At 39.6% G+C, this 26,270-nt stretch overlaps 4 protein-coding genes across 5 annotated transcripts in view; 1 reads left to right on the top strand and 3 right to left on the bottom strand.

The window, feature by feature from the left end:
- LOC134811799 (muscle M-line assembly protein unc-89-like) overlaps window positions 1-26,270 on the bottom strand; it is a 102,254-nt gene that overhangs the window by 21,555 nt on the left and 54,429 nt on the right. The window lies entirely within an intron of this gene.
- On the top strand, window positions 93-9,685 carry LOC134811795 (lamin-B1-like). Its single transcript, XM_063818880.1, has 10 exons — window positions 93-218; window positions 1,451-1,636; window positions 3,691-4,022; window positions 4,388-4,646; window positions 5,051-5,269; window positions 6,138-6,314; window positions 6,715-6,840; window positions 7,441-7,590; window positions 7,974-8,126; window positions 8,557-9,685. The coding sequence occupies exons 2-10, from the start codon at window positions 1,460-1,462 to the stop codon at window positions 8,758-8,760; spliced, it is 1,797 nt and encodes a 598-aa protein (XP_063674950.1). The 5' UTR covers window positions 93-218; window positions 1,451-1,459; the 3' UTR covers window positions 8,761-9,685.
- LOC134811796 (zinc finger protein 474-like) lies at window positions 14,438-16,088 on the bottom strand. Its single transcript, XM_063818881.1, has one exon. It carries the CDS (start codon window positions 16,020-16,022, stop codon window positions 14,526-14,528), a length of 1,497 nt encoding a protein of 498 aa, XP_063674951.1. The 5' UTR covers window positions 16,023-16,088; the 3' UTR covers window positions 14,438-14,525.
- Window positions 16,226-18,673, bottom strand: LOC134811312 (coiled-coil domain-containing protein 148-like). The gene has a single exon (XM_063818089.1). The coding sequence runs from the start codon at window positions 18,647-18,649 to the stop codon at window positions 16,901-16,903; it is 1,749 nt and encodes a 582-aa protein (XP_063674159.1). The 5' UTR covers window positions 18,650-18,673; the 3' UTR covers window positions 16,226-16,900.

The following is a 26,270-nucleotide window of genomic DNA, read 5'->3' as shown; positions in this document are numbered from 1 at the left end:
ACATTCAATTGTTGGAATATTTGTCTTACATTGTTATAACATTTTCTGAATTACCCTGTTTCACTGTTTTAAGAAGCCCCTTATTTCGTTTTAGCGAGGACGCCAGTAGCCCGAATTTCTGTGATAGAAACGGACAGTTCACTCCGGCTACTTCCATCAAAAAGCTAGCGACAAACCCCGGCTAACTCAACTTTACTCTTCTAAACTAGAAGAATCAGGTTTGTCTGCTCATCATGTTATTGGTTATTTTTACAAACGTTTCATTATCATGCTTTCAGTAGAAAATGCTTTTTTTGTAGCTATATCTTGTTTTCAAATGATTATCTAAATCATATTTCTATCTTGCAGTATTGACAGACATAAGACATACTGATACTGACGATTAACGGAACTGACATACATCAACTACAGATAAAGAATCAATGGGTCAACTTGCGCCAGTATTTTGCTTATTGTTCCAGTGTTTCTTAACGACTGACTCTACTTACAGTAGCCTAATCTCTTAATGTATAGGGGAAAAGTAACCACACAACTACATTCCTACTACCTAACACGTGTGTAATGATTTCCTTGCCCGGCCACATGGACCACATCTGGAACAAGCCGTATCTTATTGGACCACGTGACACACTGTACGTGATAGTACTGGCTTGCTTGTTGCTACTATTATAACCTCTATAGTCTGTAGATCTCTATGATAGGCTCACTATCTTTAATTCATGCAGAATGGCGTTATATCCCGGAAATGACATAATGTGAGCATGTAGCCCGCGAACGTTGCCATACATTAATAGCTTTGTAAGTTATCGTTTGCTTTCTGTGGTCGCACTTTTAAGCTCCAGAAATGCCGAGAAGGAATGCTGCAGCCAGTTCGTCTGGCAAACAAAAGGCTAAATCCCCTGAACCTACTCCACAAGAACCAGAACCTACTCCACAAGATGCCGTTTTGGAGGTGTCCGAAACTGAGTTGGTCTCCACGAAGTCCTTCTCCAGCACCATTGAAACTAGGAGCGGTGTTTATTCCAAAAGCATCGAGGAGTACAAAGTTCTGCCAAAATTCAAGATTCCTCGGCTGTCTTGGGATGATGTTAATGTGGATATTGTTGATATAGAGTCCAACACGAGTTTTGACTCGGATTTGGAAAGTCATGTTGAAAGCTTTGGACCTCATTACACGTCCTTAGAAAGGAGAGATAAACAGTATGTTATTGCTAACATAAAAGGCATGCTAGTAAGTAGAGTTATGATTAAGACAGACTTCAAATGTTAAGACTGTCGGGATCCCGTCGGTATCAATTAAATATACAGTTTGTAATCCTCTCAATATTGCTGATCGTGACAATGAACTCTAAAGACTAAAAGAGATGACCAATTCACATGACACGATGTATTAGAGCTAAGTCATCTGTAAATTGTGATCACCTTTATGATTAACATATTTCAATTTCAGGACGCTACGATGGCAACACAAACCCCCAACATGCCGTACCGGCCCAAATCACCAGAACACTTCAAGAGTTTGACCACCCGATGCCGTGAGAAGGAGGAGCTCCGGGACCTGAACGAGCGTTTGTTGGTCTATGTAAACCACATGAGATCTCTCAAGGAGATTGAAGAGACCGAGGAGCACATTCAGGTCAGTTAATTAAGGTTTTTACAGTTAATTGTGGTTTCATAATAATTTACATAAAAAGGGGAAAAAGAATATTGTATAATAATAGAATGGGAATTACTAACGGAAAACATTATATGCGGAATTGGGTATTAACCAATTTGGACTTTTTGACTGCCGTTTGGCGTTTATCCTACTCCAATCGAGTTATCTTTAATTCTGGGAATTCTGGCTATGAAATATCTTTGAACACAATGTAATTAAGGTCCACTCTACTACAGCATTTTATATAATATGTTACACAATTCCCACTTCCCATGCTGGGACAAGGCAAGCTCCTCCATTATCTATATCGTGTCTTTGTGTAAGTGTGTGTAAAATTAGGGGGCAGCTTTCTTGGAATCTAGTTTGTTTGATAGTAAACTTTGTGTATGTGTGTTTCTAGTTTAAATGGACTTTGTGTTTTGCTTGCGCTGCAATGTTTGTCTCTTTTTGCAGTTTGAAGTTTGTATTTTGGTCGGCGTATATCGTTCAGAGTTTTTCTTGTTGTACCGCCACACTCCACAGTCTCATTGGCCTGAATGCGACCACCATAGTAATTTCCTGCTTTCTTTTCATGCTTACGCTCATCCCTTTAAGTTTATCTGTCCAACAAGTCGCAATTATACACTGATTTATTATATTAGAAATTAGAATCTGCTAGATGACGAATCCTTATATTAGTTGAAAGCATTTAACCGAAACTAGTTGATTGACAGCTCAGGAATCTGGTCACTTAGTTCTCATGAAGTCTTCACATGATTTTTTTGTACGTTTGTTGGTCTATGATAACCACATGAGATCTCTCAAGGAGATTAAAGAGCCCATTCAGGTCAGTTAATTAAGGTTTTTACAGTTAATTAGGGTTTCGTAATAATTTATGTAACAAGAATATTCTATAATATTAGAATGGGAAATGGGAATTACTAACGGAAAACATTATATGCGAAATTGGGTAAACCAATTTGGACTGCCGTTTATCCCACTCCAATCGGGTTATCTTTAATTCTGGGAATTCTGGCTATGAAATATCTTCACACAATGTAATTAAGGTCCACTCTACTACAGCATTTTACATAATATGTTACACAGTTGCCACTTCCCATGCTGGGACGGCTGGGTGGTGTAGTGGTAACACGATCGCCTCCCAAGCAGAAGGCCGGGTCCAAATCCGGTCGGATGCAAGTCGGCCAGTTACCAAGCTGTGATTTGGTACAGCTTCGGCTGGTGATACACAGTCTCTGGCTCGTAGGACTAACCCCCCTACAGCTAGCATAGTGCCTCGAAACAGAGTGGCTTAGGGTTACTGAAAAGGAGATAAGCACCTCAGGCCATCCCAACTTGTGGGAGAGACCTGCCCTTGTATCTTATCTCTGTTGTTGTATGCTGGGACAAGCCATTATCTATATCGTGTCTTTGTGTATATGTGTGTAAAGTTAGGGGGCAGCTTTCTTGGAATCTAGTTTGTTAATTGTTTGATAGTGAACTTTTGGTACGTGTGTTTTAGTTTCTAGTTTAAATGGACCTTGTGTTTTGCTTGCGCTGCAATGTTTGTCTCTTTTTGCAGTTTGAAGTTTGTATTTTGGTCGGCGTATATCGTTCAGAGTTTTTCTTGTTGTACCGCCACACTCCATACCCTCATTGGCCTAAATGCGACCATCATAGTAATTTCCTGCTTTCTTTTCATGCTTACGCTCATCCCTTTAAAGTTTATCTGTCCAACAAGTCGCAATTATACACTGATTTATTATATTTGAAATTAGAATCTGCTAGATGACGAATCCTTAGTTGATAGCATTTAACCGAAACTAGTTGATTGACAGCTCAGGAATCTGGTCACATAGTTCTCATGATCATGAGTACATGGAAGTCTTCATATGATTTTTAATTTTTTATGTTCGTTAATAAATTTGTTTTATTTTGTTGTTACAATCAATTATTAGGAACGCAACGGCATGAAATGTTGTCCAAAAATCCATAAAATTAATTCTGCTATTTTCAGCTCCTTCTATCTAGTTAAAAATAAACCAACAAAACAGGTTGACGGAGAGCTTAGTAAGATCCAGGAATCCCTCAAAGATCTGTTCCACACCGAGATCGAAGAAGCCCGCAGACTCCTTGATGAAACAGCCAACGCGAAGGCAGCTCTCGAACTCGAAGCAAGTCGAAATCTTGATGCCATCGATAATCTAAAGAGAGATCTTGAAGATAAAGATGGGGAGATAGAGAGACTGAAGAAGCTGATTGAAGAGCTGGAGCAGAAATTTGCTGATGCTCTGGGAGACATCCAGGAGGCCAAGGCAAATAACAAGAGATTACAGAAAGAGAACGATGAGATCAGAAAACAGCTTGCTGACGAGCAAAATAACAGGTAGTTATATTAATCTCCTTATTTAATTACTACCCCTTACTATGTCACCACTCACCATGTATTGTACAGTAAGCTATAAATCTTACAGCAAGTTTTAAATTTTAAGTCAAGATCACTGGGCCCCCAGTGAAAGAAAAAGTGATAATTATACAATTAGACGTCCTTTCGTCTAAATGATTAGTTTAGATAAAGTAAAGTTGCCTCCCTTCCATTAGTCTAGCTCAAAAACTATCCTGTGGTCATTTCACATCATTAGGCAAAATCGCTTAAATAAGCTAGTTACATTCATTTCTCAAATTCACTACCATTCGAGACATCTTGTCATTTGCTGATTAATTAATGAAATAATTGGTTCATTTTCTCAGGAAATCATCAGAAAAAGAGATCGTGCGACTGGAACGAGTAATTTCAAACTACGAAAACGACATAACTAGACTAAAACAACAGCTGAAAGAGTATTCAGACAGGGAGAAGAGCATGAAGAGTGACCTGAAGAATCTAAGGAAGAATTTAGAAGATCTCAAGGACGAGTTGGACAGAGAGACTCTAAAGAGGATAGATATCGAGAATAAGACTCAGACTCTAAGGGAGGAGATGGAGTTCAAAGATTCGCTCAAAGAAAAGGTTCTTTTAGTTTATTATATTTATACCTTTTTTAGTGTATTCTGATTTCCCCGCCAGATAAGTTAACCTTATTGTCCAAAAAAGTCTTTTCTATTAATAGCATGTGAACTGTCAAGTGATGCTATTCTGTGTACTTTTTTGGCCCACTTATTAACATTTTATAAGATTGCTATGTAATAAATATAATGATTTTTAAACAATCTGGTCAATAATTCCCTGAACGATCGCCTTGTTAGCTTACACAATAAATTCGGATGATACTCATATCAAGTTATTTAAATATCCCAGATATGATCATGCATGCAGTCTGCATAGAAATAGACGTTATACAATTATACCGGGTTTAGTTTTATTTCCTAATTTCTAATGTGTGGAATAAAAAATAACAATATTAATTTATCTAGGAGCTGTCAGAACTACGAAGAGAGACTTCCTCAACACACGTTAGGAAGATAAGAAAGAAGGAAGCTGCGGAAGAGTTCGCAATGCAGCTGAGCGAGGCACTCGGCAAAGCGCGCGAGCACTTCGAGGAGGAGAAGCGCATTCTGCGCGAGCAGCTCACCACTGTGCACCAGAAGGAGCTGGATTCTGCTAAAGCATTCGCCAGCACTGTCACCGTCAAGGTACAGTACATGTATTATTAGAATATAAATGCTGCATTCGTACATGCAGGACTGTTTCATGATAACTCTTGCTCCCGTGTTAAATTGTTAAGTTTTAATTGTTGGCAATTTGGCTGCTTGCCATTATTCAACTAGCTACCGTACACAACTAAACTAGTGAACTACCTGTGTAGTTCACTAGTGCATTTTACACGTGATTCTAATAACATCAAATTAGTGAACACACTTACACACACTTCCTCATAGCGTACAAGTGGGCTCTCTGAGTTAGTTTGAATGTGATATTGGGCGGGAAACAAGCCATACTTACACTTTTATAAGATAATTACTCAAATTACACCGTCCTGGCATTGTAACATTCCTTTGACCTCTTTTATCAATATTTTAATATATTCAAACATTCAGATCGCATCAACAATTAGACATATTATATTTAGACGGCAATAGAGTTGTAGTTTAAGTAGAGCTGGGTACTACAGCAGAATAACGGCCCCTCTAAGGGATATATATCAGTAAACCTTCTCATATTACCATGGTTACAAGCTAAGTGGTCTGGGGTTACTAGTTGTCTAATCTTGTAGTCTGGTGTGTAAGGTACTGGAATCAATTACCAATACACTGGCTAGCAGTTATTTCATTTAAGATTCATGGGGATGTTACATTTGTCATCCAACTTAATAATAATAATAATATCTGACTCTAAAACTGAGTAGATTATTAGATTCATTACAACACAACATTCCAATAATTTCACCCCAGCGATACATTGTAATTTTTAAAGAAGCAGCTTTACGGAAATCACGAACACCAGCTGGACACCCTACTTTGTAACGGTCTTATTCCCCAAATAACCACCTTACTTTTTCAGGAAACGGTAGAGCATACAGTCGAGTTCCGTAAATACCTGGCAGAGATTGAGGAGCTGAAACTCACGATAGACGCCATGTTGGCAAAGGAGAAGAAACTCCAAGAGAGAATCAAGATGTTGGAGGATCTGTTGAAGAAAGCTGAAGATAACGCAAGGGAAAAAGACGCTAAACATCAGGTAAGTTTCCTCTTTATCTTACTTAATCTCTTTTTTCTTTATCTAACTCAGTCTTTTAAACACATAGCTTCGTGTGTATATTGCTCCTAATTGACGCCCTTATTAAGGAATTAAATTCACACTGAATATCTAGGAAATTAAAAGTGTTGTTATTCATACAGTCTGTTCAAAACTCCAGTTAGCACAGAATTACTTCCGTGTCCATCTACTAAGCCGCCCAAATACTTATACCCCATCACATTAAGTATTACCGTTAACCATTTCCCTTATCAGTTAATGAACATTTCCCGCAACAGTCGTTATATCTCTAAGTTATACACTCAATAATCTGTACTCGAATACAATGCGTACTGTACTAAATATGTTACTGCGATATCAAATGTAACACTGTTGTTCCCAGACTGACATAGACAAGCTAGATAAAGCAATGAAAGCTCTCCTTAAAGATTATTCAGATCTCATGGATGTCAAAGTTACTCTAGATATGGAAATTGCAGCTTACAGAAAACTCCTTCAAGCAGAAGAGGTATGTTGGTTTTTACTTAATATTGATTTTTCTCAGTTGATGTTTGGTACTACTTACCCCACTAATTTTAAGAGAATTACATTTAAAATTGGTTAAGATGTAAGAGGGATGGAGCACTCGGTATTTATAGTCCGGGCCACCTGGCTAGGTCCCTCCTAATTGGATGTGCACTGCAGAGCACAGTCCTTCATGGTATTTGAAACTTGAAACCGCTAATTTAATACAAATCTCAGTTTCCTCGGTAAATAAATATTTGGCAAACCATAAAACAGTTTCGCGCCGTAATTACTAATTAGTATAGTGGTATCACACCACTCCGTCATGGAGTCCAGACTCCAGGGGTTGCAATTTTATTGTGGTAACTTGGCCGCTATGATGTAATTATCTCATTAATAATGATTGATAGTTCCACCCGAAGATTTTATTACTAAACTCCTAAGCAGCATGGCATCTAGTTAAAATGGGTTTATACTTACACTTTAAACTCTGACATCTCGTCATCATAAAATAGAGATATGATGTGTTGTACAATGACCATTAACGGAATTACCGTGCCAGTCATTAACCAATTAACTCCTAATTAACCCCCAATTATCCCAGGTGAGGTTGAACCTGACGCCGTCACCCAAGTCCGGCCGTGTCAGATCAGCTCTGTCGTTTAACGATGCGGATGCTCCCAGCCGGAAACGACAGAGAGTAATGGAGGAGAGCTTCACAACGGAGACTAACTCACATGTTTCTATAGACGAGGTGAGTCTAAACTGGGGAACAGTTGTCGGGCCGCTGGTCTGTACTATTGAGATATTGGTATGCGCTCAAATTCTAGAAAATGTGGACAATTCTTTTCTAACAAAGAAATGTTACCTCCCACTAGTCACTTGAAATAGAAGTATTAGCAGGACAAGAGATTTATTCATTATGCCGCGGAAATTTTAATCACTGTTGCATGACGATATTGTTACATTTTACAAGACTTACAAGTTACACACATTCCACTACGTTTTGTAGCATGCTGGCTTCTTACATAATATGTATAGTTATCCGTGTGTCACGTTCAGTATAGCGATGACTTCAGCACAGTCTATAAGTCTATAATTTAACCCTAAATTATGAAAGTAACAGCCCACACCCAGGTGTCAATAGAACACGACTACGTTGCTATAAGCAACATGACGGAGAAGGATCAGATAATGAAAGGGTGGACTATCTCCAAGGTATCTGCTGAGGAGACTCTGGAGTATAAGTTCCCCGCTAAAGCAGTCATTGGCCCCGATCAAACCCTCAAGGTAACTATTAGTCCGTTAGCGATCCTCAATAGTTCACGAAACCGTATTTGGAAGTTTAGTAATTGCCGAATGTACGGTATTGCTATGCAGTGACAGCTCTATGTTGCATAATTTCGCGCGTTGTATTACTCTCCATGGATGACTTGTTGGGTTTCTGCCGCTATACCAGGAAAAATTTAGAGTTTAAACGGTTCTAGAAGATGTGTGCTAACTGTTGCGTGTATGATTGGACTGACTGGAGTAATCAGCAGCGCCCCCAACACTCAGCAGTCATTGTATTCTCTGTTGTCATCACATGTAAACCATGTACCTTTTATCGCTAAGATAGTGCCCTAATTCAACCAATAACCGTGATGAAACTTAGACCACTGATAGTCTGATGTAATGCCACATTATTACACTCCAACTAACCCCACCCTTCCTTACCAAGGTGTACAGCGCTGGGGCTGGAGCTACGCACAACCCCCCACTCAACTTGGTATTCAAAAAACTAGACGCCTGGTCCAACACCATGGACGTGCAGATCGTCCTGAAGAACTCAGACGGGGATGTGGTCAGTACCTACAAAGCCAAAGCAGAGACCAGCACCGAGTATTTGGAAGAAGGAGATCAGCGAGCCTGCTCACTCATGTGAACACGTGACCGTGTGTGGCGTGGTTACGTCATTATAGGGGCTCCGTGTCATGTAAATATTATAGCTATTATATCATACCAATATTTTATTTTACCAATGATTATGAACTTATAAAGTTATATGCGATGTATCCCTTAACCTTTTATCAGTTGTTTGCCGTGTGTGTGTGTTGTAACGACTGTATCATGATTCGTTGCATGTTTTGACATCATGACATCAATACGACGTCATCATAACGTTATGACGTCATCGTAACGATATGACGTCATCGCAACGATATGACGTCATCGCAACGTTATGACAGACCAACCAGTGCAAATAGTTTAGAATTTAGGTATTTATTTTAGCTATGTGTACGATAACTTTCTAATTATATTCATTAAGGTATGAGTTTGATGTTTAACTTCTTTTATTGTATGACACGCTGCCGATTAATTATGAGACAAGTTTTATTCAATTTCAAAAGTTATTTGACGTTGAAGTTTCATTATATAAATTTTATTAGGTTTTCGTGGCTTACTCGAGGTTCGATTTGATGGGTTTGTCAACTTTTGGGGTTAAGGTTTGGTACTTTTAGGATTTTAGGATATTAATTCGATTCCAACCAGAGGAAATCTATATTTCATGCTATTTTATACCGTTCAGCTTGTTTTCGGGAGAATGCACGACACGTTTATTATCATTATGTTAGTTTAAACTTTACGAGGAAGGTAGTTTGACCGTTTTAAGCTTGAAAACTGACCGTTTAATGTTTAATACTTCAAAAAATTTCTATATTTTAAACGAAAATGTTACTGCCGAAATTTCTACCCGTTTACACTTATAAGGGGATTTGCCCAGAATTTATTTTAAAATGAAGTGTTAAAACGACTCATTTTATTTTGTACTATTTAAATTGGAAATAAATATTTTCTTTCTATTATAATTGAGGAGTTTCTGGGGTTTCTGGAAGAACGTGACAAACATGTATGAAGTTGGTTATTCCCTCTGGCAATGAAATCTAATTAGTAATTGGTCCCACAACCCATTCGATCATTCGGTCTCTAAGTGAATCCATTCTGCCAAGACATCTACTGAAACTAGCAAACACGCCATGCTTCCTTATAGAAACTTGCGCGCATATGAGCGCGTGTACATGATATTCAATTTCTACCGCCTTTTAAAACAGTACAAGATAATTATCAATTACTGTCCCAAATGATCATCAATCATTAGTCAGCTGCATTCTTTCTCTCACGATACCTTGTACCGCTCTAGAGGAGGCCCATACTATTTCACTCGGCCGAGAAATAACCACGAGAATTGGGCGAAATGACCGTGTCTAATATTATGTGTACCCTTGCGATGGTGAAAAGTAAATTTGCCGTCCACCTGATGAGTTATGTGCCCCCCCCCCCCCCCCCTAACGGTAGGAAATTTTCAGATATGCTATCCTCGCAACCCAAGTAGTATTTGGGACCGAAATTTGTGTAAAATCGGTTTCTGGTAGGGTGCTGGTATGATCATTACTTACGTTTGCCTGTGAGGCCGTGGGGACACTTCCTCATAGTATAGTGTATTTCCGGAAAATCTGAGGATTATATCATATACTCAACATCATTGTGTCTACATCTTCTTATCTAAGCGAATTAGCGCGCGCCGGCCGTTGTGATTAGATAGGAGTGAAGACTGAAGAGGTATCCAACTAGGGTTTGCATTATCGGTCTAATACATAATAATTTTTATCGCCGATAACCGATAACAATTTTGAAATTATCGGCGATAAAATTTGGCCAGAACAATTTACATTTACAATGAGCTAGGTTTTAGTTAATTTTTATGACTGATATAATCAATTACACCTTGATCACCTTTGTGAATGATGATTCCTGAGTTAGGGGTCGTTCACATATTACGTAATCAGCTGGGGGGGGGGGGGGGGTTTCCGAATGATTACGCTAGTGTAATTTTGACACAATAGCTATGTGTAAAACTGATTACGGAGGGGGATGGGGGGGGGGGGGGGGGGGGTAAAAATGTTCCAAAAAATGATGTGAACGACCCCTTACTGTTAGTGTTACTCGAGTTCTAAACACGTAATTTGAAATCCCACAACGGCTTCGTAAATTTATTTAGAAAGCAATCAAATAATATCAATTAAAGTGCGTGCAAATTACAATTTACAGATGTTTAAAGAAAAACAAGTAACTTGACTTAAAAGTTTTATTGGCGAAATAGAATTTTAGGAATATCAACATATCTAATTCTAAAAACTTGTCCGAGAGCCTACATCTTAGTTTTGTGAGGAAAAGCCCACTGGCGCTAAATGTCCTCTCGGCCTCCACGGAAGTAGGTGGTATGGTAGATATGCAGCTCGCTTATCGCAGTAGTCTTCTTCTTGCCAGGAGTAGCCATGAAGAGAGCGATCTCTTTAGTCTACGTGTCCTTTCGTGATGGGGACGAGTCCATGACTTGGTTAACAGTGAAAATAACTCTTTTGCTAGCGGAATCCGTTGAGAAGCTGATTAAGCATCGCCATCATCGTTGGACCAGAGGTCCAATAACGCTAAATTTGACCGGTGATTTTACGGTATTTCGAACTTTTTGGAAATAATTTTTGAAGAAAAGATTTTGATATTAATATTATCGGTTTATCGGTTGAAAATTATCGCCTATAACCGTGAACCGATAATTGATAATGAATTTTTCACAAATTATCGCCGATCCGCCCGATAATATCGGTTGCAATATCCAACGTGTATCCACTTTTAGCCTCTACTCTCTAGTATAGGGCTTCCTTGTCATACGTTGTAAGACCCGCCGCGCACGAAGTGCGCGGCTCCCCCTGTAGCGACCGTGGGGGTCACCGTGGGGGTCACCACGTGATACAAGGGCTTCCCTGCCTTCATTCTCATCTTCATCATTTGTTGTTGCAGTATATATCTCTGTATCAGTATGAACTGGAGTAAATTTTCTCTTATATGCTCTAACATCTAAGTTACTGGGCCGCGCTCAGCCTGTCATTCCGCCAAATCTTTATGTTAATGAACATAATAGCCTGGGGTCCTCAGGTAAACATCTAAGAATTTCCAAAATAAGGACCCTCTCCAACCATTCCTCTCCGCGGAGGGCAACGGTTAAGTAAAATAACTACCAGCATTCCTCAACTCGGTCTTACAATCCCGACTCCAATATACTTACAAACGGAAAATCATCAGAATAGAAGGAAACTTATAGCCTGTAGCTAGATAATGACTAAATGTTTAAAATGAAGTTGGTGTCAGGTGTGAGTGACATAAGTCACTCACACCTGACATGCTCAGAAATGTTTATATTTGAAAATGAATTTTCGTTTTGTTAAGTTTTCTGCTGTGAGCTTCCTCCGACCCAAATCAAACTTCTAGCATCTCAATCGTGTCATTTGGCATCTATAGTTGACTGACTAATTCGTTGCGGGTCAGAAATTCGGCCAAAACTGTAAAATTTCAGCCCTGGAAATTTCAGCTTCAAAAACTGAAAATGGGACAGAGTATGGGACAGTATGATTTTCCAATTTTTTCGAGATTTTAACTTCCAGTACCCCAATTTGGTTCCAAACCATCATCAATTAACTGACTAATTGGTTTGTGGGCAAAAATTTCATCCAATCTGTCAAATGTGTGTTCAGAAATTTTCATATCTGAAAATGGGACAGAGTTTTGAAAATACAACTTTTCGTTTTGTAAAGATTTCTGCTGTGAGCTTCCTCCGACCCAAATCAAACTTCTAGCACCTCAATCGTGTCATTTGGCATCTATAGTTGACTGACTAATTGGTTGCGGGTCAGTAATTCGGCCAAAACTGTAAAATTTCAGCCCTGGAAATTTCAGCTTCAAAAACTGAAAATGGGACAGAGAATGGGACAATATAATTATTCAATTTTTGGTTTGAAATCGTGAATATGCATTCTCAGTGGCACTCACTAAAGATCTTGTGAGTTTAATCAACCAACAAGACCAGGATATCACCAAGCTGGATATTGGCAAGATGAAAGAAAAGAAAGAAGAACTGAGAAAACAGAAAGATGAGTTTCTATCACAAAGGTTCAAGATACTTTATAATGGGTCAGATCATCTTCTTAAGAACCACTTAAACCAAGCAAGAGAGAAGGGAGCATCAACATGGCTTTCAGCATTACCTCTAAAGGACCTCAACTATGTTCTAAACAAGCAAGAGTTCCAAGACAGCATACGCCTACGCTATGGATGGAAGATCCAAGGAGTGCCCTCTAATTGTGCTTGCGGACATGCAAACAGTGTCTACCACTCCCTTGATTGTAAATTAGGTGGATACGTTTACATGCGCCACAATGCCATTAGAGACACTGCAGCTTTCTTCCTTCAAGAAGCAAAGTATAAGGATGTAAGGATAGAACCTGCACTCTTACCTGTCCAACCAACTTCATTCTCCAGGAAGACCAACACCCAGGATGAAGCCCGTCTGGACGTAGCAGCTGTTGGACTGTATGCACCATTCGAAAGAACATTCTTTGACATCAGGGTCACTCATCCTAATTGCGACTCCAATACATTTAAGCCACTAGATAAAATCTACAGTGCGCATGAGAAAGAGAAGAAAGATCTATATGAGGAGAGAGTACTTCAGTCAGAGAAAGGGTCCTTTGTCCCACTAGTTTTTACAACATCCGGAGGTATGGGCCCACTCTGCACTGTGTTTGTAGATCGTATTTCTGAAAGGATAGCTGACCACAATAAAGAAGCTAAGAGCCAGGTCAAAAATCACATCAGAACACGATTCAGGTTTGATCTGCTACGAAGCACACTCATAGCACTCAGGGGAATCAGAGGAAGACAAAAAGCCCAGCACCTTGGACTGGTTGACGTATCCTTCAATCTCATTCCTCAGAAGACGAGCTTTGAGGTCTCTTAAGTTTGTTTATGTAAATTTTATAGACAATTTTTTGTAGCTATTAAAGGGGATGTACGGATAAAGTACCAAACCTTATTGTGTATATTTGGTTGCAATTCCGGTAAATGATGAAACATGTCTCTTCTGAGAGTGATACCGTGAGTTGCTTCCATTTTTGGTTTGCAAAAAGTCCGTCCAATCTCTCAAAATTGTCATTAGTGTCTCATACGAGCCTTTATAAACTCCGATCTGATAGAGTTGTATTAAAAACGGCCTTGTTTTGAAATGAATCAAGTTTAGCTATGATCGAGCGCAGCGCAATTCCGCTACACACATTGCGTAAAATGAAAAGTTTTATCACAAATAATGAGATGCGCGCTACGTACTTTACTACTATTTACTGTGACCGATTGATCCTTCCCGTATATAATGCACTAATAAATAACCTTTCAAGAGTTTATAATGAATCCTTGTGTGGAGTTGAATCGCTATTTACAGAGACCACTTACACTATTAACGGAGAATGATTCAGATGAAATGAACAAGCAGGATATTAGTTAATAGTTTGAAGTTGACATTTGGTTGAAAGCGAGTGACAATAGATTCAACTTTTATAACTATTCAATTTGTTGAATGGGTTTATATTTACAAGTTATAATACATCACAAAAAATATTTTCGCTACAATAGAAATCATCTACTTAAAATATAAGAGAGTTGAATTTAACCAAAATTACAACAATTAATTTTGGAAGTTTCGAGTAGATTGCATAGCAAGGAAAAGGCAGGAGAAAGCGGCGACAAGACACATCACATGTAATTTCTATTGTTATTGACGTACATCATTCTTACTTTATCAACTTTAAAAATTACAAAATTTCATTTCATACACTGTTTTTGATGAATAACCAGAGACCGGACTGTAAACGATTTATTGCAGTTAATACAGGGTACAAACTTCCCCGTTACGAATTTACCGATGACTTGAGTTGGTGAGCTCAAACCGTTGGTAGTGAAGGAGTTACCCCCCTCTGCATCGTTATTCGGAGCCCGACTTATATCTGGAACAGTGATCGACTTATTTAGCTCATCTTGATTCTTGATAGCACACCGCATCTCATGCTCCTCAATTACATCAGCTCTGAAGCTACGGTTACAAATATCACAGGCGACAAGTTCTTGTTTTGGAGCGTAGGGAGGTTTTGGGACCTTGGTGGTGGTGGAGGGTGGTATGGTGATGGAGCGAGTCATGGTGGTTTTCTGGCAGTAATTATGGTAGTGGGTGTTGAGTTTGCTCTTCAGCACGATCAGACCGCATACCATACAGTTCATAACCAGACCAGGATCCACACCCAGTATCAGATCTACTTCCACTTCTAGGCTGGTGTCCAGGCTGGAACTCAGTCTGTCTGCAGATGGTGGTCTGGGAGAGTAGCGAGCGTATGGGTTACCTTTAACATTGTTAGCATTACCCTTAACATTGTTAACATTGCCTGACAGTGGCTCGATCCTCTTAGGAGGAGTTTGTGGAGGGGTTAACTGAGGTTTTTGCTTCTTTGGGGAAACTTTCTCGGAGGGACCCTTTGGACCAAAAATCTTCTTAGGAGCTGCAGAGCAATTTCTGATGTGAACAGCGATGACGTTAAGGGGGTATTTCTTATTGCAGTACGTACACTCAGAAGAATCTGAAGTTTGGGGTAGAGGTTCTGACCGAGATCTGCACTTTTTAATGTGGATGTTAATAGCATTGTGACTGATGGCTTTGCCGCAGAACTGGCAGGGAACAGTTTGCAGGGGTCCTCTGGAGAGGTCCAGGTTCGCTGTGGTATGTGATCTGCTTTGTAGAACGTTGGTCGCATTGTTGTTCACTGGTTTCGTGGGAATGTTGGTATTGAATTGACCTGTTTTCTTCTTCTCGATAGTGTTGCTTGAAAATGTTTTCTCTTTTTTCATGGCGATAGCATCAACTTGCTGACCGTCAACAACATGCACTCGTTGCCCATAATATCCCGAATTGGATTTCAAGGCCGCAGCTGGTGCCATCTTCAGATTGCAGCAAACTTTCTCGTGAGATTCAATCCTAGTGGGCAGGAACTTTCTTGAACAATTCCTGCATGGCACCAAATTCTCAGTAGCTGCAATATTAGACGCCATGTTAATCTTCTCAATCTGAGCTGCCCTAGCTGTGGGGTCAGCACTGAACGGTTCATCGAACTCTACCGGCTTCACCGGTTTGGCTTGTCTCTTGCTCTTTGGAAGCTTCTGGTTTTGGATATCCCATTTCTTCAAGCACTGAGGCTCATGAATGCCAATGCTGCGGGTCCCAAACTCTCGCCCGCATATGTAGCAGACAACTCCAACTTGTCTCAGACCCATGTTGACGAATGTTTGTCCTGGTGTGGTCACATGGGGATGGTTAACTGGACACCAGCTACGTCACCATATGCTAGTTGGAAAAGTGTTGTGTTAACTAGTAACTAACTTATAACAAAGCTAGTTTTTAATTTGATTGAAGGAGAAAACCGAGATTATCATTTAAAGTTTATAGCGTAAGCAGTAATTTGACAGGGGATGTATCGAGAGAAAAGCTATCTAGATAATACCAAGATTTCTACAAAACACAAAATGTAAGCTCTCAAGTTATTGTATTTCTATCTATAAAATGTAACAAGCAGATAATTCAACACGATTCTTCGTGCTTGAGGCTCTTTAGTATGGACGACACAGCTAAGCATCGGAATATTACAATTATTAGTTATCACAATTAAACGTTATCGCTTATCTTATCTCCCATTAGATCAGCGAATGACGTGAAAGCATGTATTCGCACGCATGATCAGAAACACGCAAAACTATTTAAAAGAATACGTTTCAAACTGTGATATTCTAGAACAAATCAAGTTTAGTAAATTGTTAGACAAGTAACAACAGGAACAGAGACAAAATTGGGATAATAATTGAGGATCAGTAGCCAATACAGTTTTTGGCAGGATTGTAACAGTTTTTTCAATTTATTTAAATAATTCTATTAAAAAAAAACAGTCGCTTTGAACTGAACCAAAGAAAATTAGGCCAAGGGCAAGGTGATGGTCCACTGAATGGCTGAATGAAACCAAACTGGCCTGAGGATCACAGCAGTACAAACGCGATTAATCTCAACCGGTATATAGAGTTTCAGAAAATTAAATTAGATCTATACCTTAACCAAATCCCATTGCTGGGCAACCCCAAAAACAAATGTTTAACATTATCAACTATGTTTCATTATCTTTCTTAAAAACAGTAGAAATCATGTCTTTACGGGGTTCAACAGGAGGTGCAATATTTTTCATGATTTGTCTGCCATAATCAGTAGTCATTAAACCAGCATTACGTAAAGCCTTCTCTACCTTCCACCTCATATCACCCGATATAGCACTATCTTCATATCCCACAACTTTGAACAGCTGAAACTTGCCGATATAATCTGATTCCTTCAACCTAGCCGTGGTTGCTTTAGTGTCCCGGTGCACTCTAGCAGGATCATAAGGAGCCTCCACAGCGACTGTAGCAGCTAGTTTATCTAACTGCTCCTTTCTGCGCTGTTCCTCCTCATGTTGCTGGGCCTCTGCAGCTGCTTGTTCTTCTAGTTTCTTGTCGTGAAGCTCGTGACGGTGATCAACACGCTTTTTCCCAGCTGCTAGCTTGTTCTTTTTCATAGCGGCTTGCTTATCCTTGAGCTGCTCCAGCCTTCTCTCGAACTCTTTCTGTTTGTCTTCCTTCATTTCGTTGAAAACCTGGATCTTATCTTTGTCCGCTTTTCTTTGTTTTGCTCGTCTTCGTTCAAACTCTGCTCTCTCCTTGTTCATGCGTTCCTGATACCCTGATAATTCTTTCTCCTCTGCTCGAATCTTCTTCAACTTATCAGCTCGACACCTCAGTAAATTCTCGAATATTCGTGCTGTGTTCTCTTTCTGCGACAGAATTTCATCAGCTTTCTGTCGCATTTCCCTAACCTGGACCCATTGCTGTTTGCAATCTGCCTCTGCGGTCGCTACCAGCTTCTGCAAAGCACTTTGGTGCATGTGCTTGATGGATTTCCTGTGTTCCCAATACATGTCATACAACTGTACCCACTCGCCATGCTCCTTCAACTCGAGCTCCGTTTTATGGCACATGACCAGTTTTAGCATTTCCAGACACAGTGTACTTCTCTGAAACTTATCCACAGGGTACTGTTGAGTGATATGTCTGAAGAGGATGTGGTCCTCGTTACACCAACCACCGTGCTTCCCTTTATCCAGCATAATGCTGTAGTAATCCCTCAACTCCATCAATACATCATTGTACTTCTTATCCACAGACAAGTACTCTTCAATGTATTCACATATCGTTTCTTCATGAGGGAACTTTAGTCTGAGTAGAGATTCAGTTACACTCTCTGCCTCAAACTCCCACGCTTTTAGAACTGAATTAAATACACTGAGATCATTGTCCAAAGATTGACCCTGGTCATTCAGGACATCCAAAATATGATTTTGTTGAGAAGTCATGGTTTCGTAAATTGGTTTAATGTCATTGGCATTGCTAGTGTCTGGTTTGAGAAGCCACTGTTGCATATCCTCTATAAATTCCCAAACTGGCTGAATCGTTCCTACTTCAAATGCTTTAAATTCTTCTTGCATGCTATTCAAAAACTCGCAAATTTCGTTTTCACACAAAAGCTGACTGGGATCAGCCTGTTCGCTGATAACTGCTGAAATAGATCTTATCTGAGACTTGATGGAAATATCTTCTTTCAACCAAACCTCCTTGTGCTGATTAAAGGCGGATGTGGTACCATATCGTGTTTTAACACTGTTGAACTTTTTCAGATGCTGTCTGTCGAGGTGAAGTTTCAGTTTTTCCTGCTGTAACTTAAGACGCAATTCTTTGTAGTCGACATGTCTGTATGTTTGGTTAGCTTGAGCGTTTGATCCCACACAAAACTTTGTAGCTAAATCATCAATATTACCTTTTCCCATATAAGTGTTTACCTGGAATAATTTGGTTATTTTCTTGCTAAATTCACAGAAGGTTTTAAAAAATGTACATCGAAACAAACCAGTGAAATAACATGGAGTATGGAAGAGAAAATGTAAGAGATGTAGTAGCCCCTTTTTATTTGATCACAGTATAAAATCTCTAAAAACAAGACTTAGTGTCATGGCTAGTTGACTAGAGTCGGGAAAAAAGAGGGTGAGTTGGAAGTCAGGTTAAATAAATTATACAGCTATGGTATTAACGTGTAACAGTTCAAATGTGTGACATATGTGAATATATCAATCTATGTGCTTATATAGAATAGTTGTATTTTTGATAATTAAAGATCATAACATAAGGCCGGGCCTGTTATAGGCTTTCAAAGACAAGGTACAAACAACACTGTCTACTGTTAAATCCTAGTTTCACGTTCAACTTAGTCATCATTAAGCAAAAAACTTGTTGGCCAAAAAGTATCTATCTTCAAAGAAGTTTATAGTCAGTTATTTTGACCAGTAATCTCTTCATCATATGCCAAAACTTGAAGTGTTATTCATCAGTGATTTATATATTGTATTCTTTACATAGAATCATTCTAGAATCATAGCCTCTGATGAACCATTTTAATGGACTACCAAAAGCTGCTTATGATTAATGATTATTGATTAATCATGACGTTACACAAGGCTTTGAGTATCGACAGTGCTATATTTTAAATGTTTCATGAAAACTTTTTAGTTGTTTCTAATATCTGAGTATCTGACAGTAATATCTATCAGCTGCTTTAAATCCCATTGAAAAATAGCCGAATTTATCGCTGGTCAAAGGTCAGCACTCAAAACTTATGAGTAATTGCATTGCGCCAGCGGTATTCAAGTGCACGTGTATTAAAAATTGAGTCTAAAAATCATTAAGAAGATTTGGTTCAGAATTTTACGATTTTTCCACAACCTTGCTAATCCGTTGGTACTAAATCACTCTACACTGGAACTTCAAGATTTTTCTAAAAGGGTCCCTGGCAGGTGAAATTATAAATTAAACTGAATTGATGTATTTTTGAATGTATCCTTATTCACCATCTAACAAAACAACTTACAGTTCCAACAATGACTGGTAGAGAAACTGCTGCTCTCCTCACTATTGAGGGATATGCGAGAACATTTGCCAGGCTGGTAGTATAGCTGAATATGATCTTATGGTTAGTATCTCCAAGAAGGTCATTCTAGAGAACAACTTCGACAAGGAGCCGGTACGAATGTTAAGCATTGGTGCAGGAAGAGGACAATTTGAGACAAGGCTCATGCTATCGAGCCGAATACCATCCATGTTCCTGTTGGAGATTGAACGGAATAGTCTTGATGGCCAGTACGACATTGACACACCACTCTATAACAAAGAGTTTGAGTTCAATGAGAAATATGGGAGTCCTCATTCATTTGGGGCGATTTCTCGAGCAGTGAAGTTTCTGAATCCTCGTGGTAAAATTCTCATATTCAACCAAGGAGAAACTGCAAGTTCTGAGATGTACACCTACATTGATGATGAAAATCTAAATATTATAGGCTACAGTGAGCATTTTAGTACACCTACATGATAAACCGAAGTGATCAAAACATCTTTAACACTAGTCTAACCCAATAAAATCACACAGCATCAAAAATAACATCTTTCATCCGAGTTGAGCACCCAGAATCGAGATATGAATGGGTCGAGAAACGATGAGGTCGTCGCTTTCTTCTTACAAGCTGAGTACCAGAATTTAAGCGAGGAGGCTAAAATATGTTTACGAGATTGTGATGTCGTTGATGATAAATACATTACAATACACCCTTGTGCAGGAATTATTGTTTCGCTGTCCGGTGAGTTAAACAATGAATTCCTTCCGGCCTGGGGGACCTCAGACTTTTGTGTTCACAATTGAAGATATAGTGGAATGACAGTTAAGTGGACAGCCCCGTTCAGTAAAACTGCTTTGCTATTTATCCTGGAAGTTACTTTCTTCGCCAGTTTAATGTTTTAGTAATAAAAGATGCTTCAAAACCATTTTTTGGTTTTTAATCAAAATATACTATCTAAAGTTTTTTTTTAAATTTCGTTACTTTTTACATTTACAATGTTTTTGTATGCAGTATGTGAATGTTTTATTTTTGTTAAGGTAATCGTTTTAAAAGGTTTATTTAATCGTTGGGGCTCAGGGAGGATGGATTACTGCTCCTAGAAAATGAGTTGAGTTGTCAGTTCGGTTCGTCATGTGTTCACATACCACTAGTCACTACACCTAATAAAAAACCATTGCTAGTCCAAAAAAATATATAGTAGTGTTGAAGTATTCCAAGATAGGCATTCTCTGAATACCTGTCTCAACAAATTTTTTGTTTATTTATTTTTACTCTGAAAATTCTGCTCAAACAATTTTACCTACACACTTAACAATTTCAAACCAAATCACCCCATCCAAACCCAGTTTGTCCTGTTGTTGTTAGTGTGTCTGACCTTTGAATGATTTATATATTTTTGAATACTTCAATCACTCTTTTGAAAGTTCTTGAAAAAATTCTATTCAATCATATTCCCACTTAACCCACCTCATATCACTCACAATGAACCGGCTGATGCTCTTCTCCTTTCAGGTGCAGGGGTCTGTCCAAGCTGGCCCCCTGGACTCCGGACATATCTCTGATATCATATCATCATGGCTACTACCTCAAGTGCTAGTACCCAAAGGCGTTCCCCTAGACACACTCCTCCTCCTACCAACCCAGGATCCAGAGCTAGCACGTCACCATCCGGCAGAGGAGCTACCTCCCAAAAGAAGAAACCTCTAGCAGACAACAAAGCCCTGCGCAGGAACAGCCCTAGCGCAATGGCCCAAAAAGCTGTGCTGGGTAAACGCCCATCAAAGTCACCCCAAGAACAACCAGAGACATCTGTTCTTAAACCTCCAGGTAATCTGGTTATTGAAAAGATCAGCCCAAACCTGATATCAGCTTTAGAATCATCGAACCTCAGAGAGAGCCCCAGCAGTCCAATGAGCCCTCTGTACAAGTCCTTTCCTCCATTCTCCCGTGCTGAAGAGTCTGCTGAAGAACTTGAAATCCAGGATAAACCTACAGTAAAGCAACGGGCTTCAAAGAGTGATTGTCCTTGCCGATCAACATCAGATGGTAAGGAATGGAAGTTCAAGTGTACCAGATGTTTTCAGCACTGGCATGCTTCCTGTTGCAATCTCAAGGGTGCTAACAACATTCAGCACGATACACCTCTTGAAGCTTCTCTGAATATTATTCTCTCAGAATGGCTATGTCCATGGTGTTTCGATACATCATTCCCCAGACCAGGCTCCAGCATGTCAGCCAAGATGGACAACAACCTAAAGAGCTCTGTAGACTACAGCCAGAACATACAGGCTATATCAGATGCTATTTCTAATGCTGTTGGTAACAGTATGCCTACTGTGGAGATTGTATCCCTGGAGACAAGACTGAAGAAGCTGAGTCAAGAGATTCATGAATTTCAGCAGTCCAGAAGTCCATCTGAAGCACCACCTGCTACAGAAATCCCCCTCCCTAAATGCACAGAACCTCCAGTGTGTGATTACCTGGTCGATGTGCTAAGTGCTGAGATCCTCAAAGAAGTTACAGAGTTTCTCCTGGAGAGCCAAGCTAGTAATAAGTTCATCCCGAAGAATGGAAGACAGGTCCTCAAGTTTGGGGAAGACTACTCTTATACTGGTGATTCAGACCCACCCCTATCCCCCACAATCCCAGCACCCCTTGCCTCAACCATAGACGCAGTTACATCAAAGTGCAGACTGACCCATAAGCCCAACTCCATCCTAATAAACTACTACCCTCCCTCAGTTGATACCACCACTAGTAGCAAGCTCCCTTTTCACTCTGACGATGAGTCTGAGATTATTGCTAACTCAGAAATTGCTACTATCAGCATAGGCGACGTCAGGAAGGTGTGCTTTAAGTGCATCCATGAGACCGGAAACGAAGCCTCAACTGAGTATGTTCATAGTGTGAGTCCAGAATCTAACTCAGTGTATGTGATGACACGATCGTCACAAGCCTGGTATCGTCACGGTATTGATGAAACAGGTCCTGCTGAAACTCAGTCTTCTGTGCAGACAGGAAGGTTCTCCATCACACTGAGAACTGTGAGCAAACAGTTCAGCCGGAGCTGCATCATCATGGGCGACTCTAACACCAAGCCCATCAAGTTCGGTGTCGGTACTGGAACCCTTGGACAGTCCTTCCCAGGTGAACGTGTTAAAGCCAACAAGGTCAGTGCAATAGACCCTAAGCTCTGCATTGGTTATAGCAACGTCATCTTAGTTTGTGGGACCAACGATCTACGAGTTGAAAATGTGCAGTCACCTGGTGATATACACCAGCTGGTAGACATTCTCCACCTGAAAATCCAGCAGATCCAGAAACTGTGCCCTAAGGCGAAGTTGTTTGTCACAGCAGTTTTACCGTCTAGACTCCCTAAGATGAATAAAAACATTATGGCATTCAACAGCTTGGTTGATGAAATGTTGTACTCTAGCTTTAACCAGAATGTATGGCACCTTGGTGTTGGCCACTTTTTAGACGGTAAAGGGTTGCTTGCTATGAAACTCACGAGAAATGGTGATGAAATCCATCTCGGAGAGCTTGGTATTGCTAAATTTGTGAGATGTCTGAAACAGTGGGTGTATGTGAGGGAGAGACAGGAGAGAGTAAGACAAAGGAAGGCCACCCGACCAGTGGGAGTTTATCCCACTTAGTTTATCATGATTATGAAACTTATTAAAGATGTGTGCGACCCCTGTAGTAAATACATTAATATTGGCCAGCCACTCTTAGAATGTGAAAATTGCAGCAAAGTTGTTCATACTAAGTGCTTCAGATCCGCGAAATTTACAAGCAAAAACGGTCTATGGATGTGTAGTGATTGCTGTAGTACAATAGAAGATAGGTATTGCCCATTTCCAAGCAGCCAAAGATATGATGATTCAGATAAATTCTATGATACAAACAACCAGGAAGATGTCACCATAGCTAAATTCTCTTCAATACTTGAAGACTGTAAGCGTTACACAAAACAAGAACTAGCAAACTCAATCAGCAAACTTTTTCCTGAGAAAAATAAAAATTCTGCTTATTTGCCCGCTCTGTTTTGCAATATAGATGGGTTTGCTAGTAATTTTGACAGCTTTTTAATAGAACATAAGACCCTCCCGTGTAATTTTGATGTCATTGGATTGGCTGAGACCAACATCGATCCAAGCCAACAAGGCTTATACCAAATCCCCTCCTATACAACATTTTGTCAAGTACCATTCCCTGATAAGAAAAAAGGAACAGGAGTATCCTTATATGTCTCTGATCGCCTGAATGCTGTAGTAATCGAAAATCTATCTCACTGTACAAAAGATATTGAGTGCTTATTTGTTGAAATTACTCTTAGCTCGGGTGATAAACTGACATATGGGGTTGCTTATCGTCCTCCAAATGGCTGTAGTGAGACCTTTTGTCAAACTCTTGAGGATATATCTAAGCAGTTGGCTGGTAAAAAGTTCCATATTCTTGGCGATTTTAACTCTAACCTCCTCAATGTACAAACCTCCAGCCAGTTATTTGAGGACACGTTACTTCGTAACAATATGTATCCTACTATATCACTTGCTACCCACTTCCGTCCTAACTGTAAAAACTCTTGTATTGACAATATCCTCACATCAGAGATAGATCATGTACTTCTCTCCGGTGTATTGAATGATAGGATTGGTGACCATGCCTTTATATTCACCTTCACGTTAATTCCTACCGAAAACAGTACTGAAAAACTTAAACATGTTCGCTACTATGATTATCCAAGTTCCAAACTCACTAATTTTGTTAATGAACTCGAGGTGAAGGTGAATGACTTAACTCCCTCGGTAAACTTCAATGAGTTCTTGGACTGCTTCAATGAAACACTTGATAAACACTGTAAGCTTGATGTACCAAAAGTTACCAAAAGGACTCCCAAACTCAACCCGTGGATTACCGATGGAATCATTGTCTCAGTTGAAAGAAAACATGAACTCTGTAGAGACTGGTCAAGCACTGTAACAAATAGAAACCCTGAGGGTAATGTACTGCTCTATAAAGTCTTCAGTGACTACCGAAGAATGCTTAAAAGTATTATCAAGGTCGCCAAACGATCGTACTACTGCAATGAAATCCATAAAAATATAGAAAACAGCAAAAAAACGTGGCAGATAATCAATGAGCTCAGGGGCAAGAAAAAGAAGCAAACTAAGCCTCCCTTTATCATAAACAACGAACGAATCATGAATCGTAGAGTCATAGCTAATGGATTCAACTCTTACTTTGTTTCTATTGCCCCTAAGCTCAATGAAAAACTTGGTAGCAGTGAGGCCTCTGGTTTACCAATTCTCCCTATAAAAACATTCTATGATTTCCTTGGAAAGACTAATGAAAAATCGATTATGTTAGAAGACTGTACACCTTATGAGATAACGGAAATAATAAAAGGATTTGAAAATGGAAAAGCAAGTGATATTCCTGTTAGTGTAATCAAAAGATCATCTCACGTAATTACACCGATCCTTAGTCGATACATCAACATCTTAATGTCTAATGGCACGTTCCCCGACGTTTTAAAGACTGGTAGAATAACTCCTGTATTTAAGAAGGGAAACCCTGAAGAGATAGAAAACTACCGCCCAATCTCTACTCTCTCTATATTCGGTAAAATCTTTGAAAAGATCATTTACTCAAGAATATATTCGTTTGCTAGCTCACAGGGTATAATACAGGGTGGCCCAAAAGTGACTACCCACACGCAACCTCTTAATAACTCACGTAATTCGTCTCCAAATTGCACCAAAATTTCAGAGATTATAGATATGGGTCAAACTTAGATTTTCTGAAAGTTTCGTAAGCCACGCCCAATTACAGTGGGCGTGGCGTGACACTCCCTCTTTTTCACTATTGTCTTCATAAAATGAGAACGCTTTAAGCTAAGAACTCCAAATTTTTTGCACACATTTGGCTTGATAATTTAAAACCTTTCCCGAAGTTTCAAGTTCATTTTTCAAATTTTACCTGAGTTATGACCATTTCAAAATTCATCGGATACGTGATCCGAGCACTCAGTCAGTGATCTCGTCACTTGGTTAATGGCCTGTTTGGCTCACATGCACCGCTTGATTGGTTGCAGGACTTGTTAGCCCTGCTAGTCACAGGTTCGTTCATTACAATCAATAAAAAGGAATGAACCATCCACTGAATCATCGAAAATGGTTCACTATCCTCCCTATACTGCGGAACAACGATTGTTCGTTTACCTGAAGAAAGAGAATGGGGATTTCTGCCCTCAGCTTAAACGACAATTTCAAATGAAATTCAACCGACCATCCCCTTGCCGGAAAAGCTGCTTTGATATGCATCACAAGATCAAGTTCACTTTTTCTGCACACGATCGGCGAAGAGTCGGCAGAAGACGAACTGCGAGGACCGAAGAAAACATCACCATGGTTGTTGGTGACGTGATGGACACACTTAAAATTGGCACCCGAAAACGAGCTCCTGCCTTAGACCTCAGCAGAACATCCCTTCAACGAAT

The sequence above is a fragment of the Bolinopsis microptera genome, chromosome 2, assembly GCF_026151205.1.
Source record: "Bolinopsis microptera isolate Bmic1 chromosome 2, MBARI_Bmic_1.0, whole genome shotgun sequence".
NCBI classification, from domain to species: domain Eukaryota; kingdom Metazoa; phylum Ctenophora; class Tentaculata; order Lobata; family Bolinopsidae; genus Bolinopsis; species Bolinopsis microptera.
The sequence above is the reverse complement of the archived record's forward strand: the minus strand, read 5'-3'. Positions and strand labels throughout refer to the sequence as shown.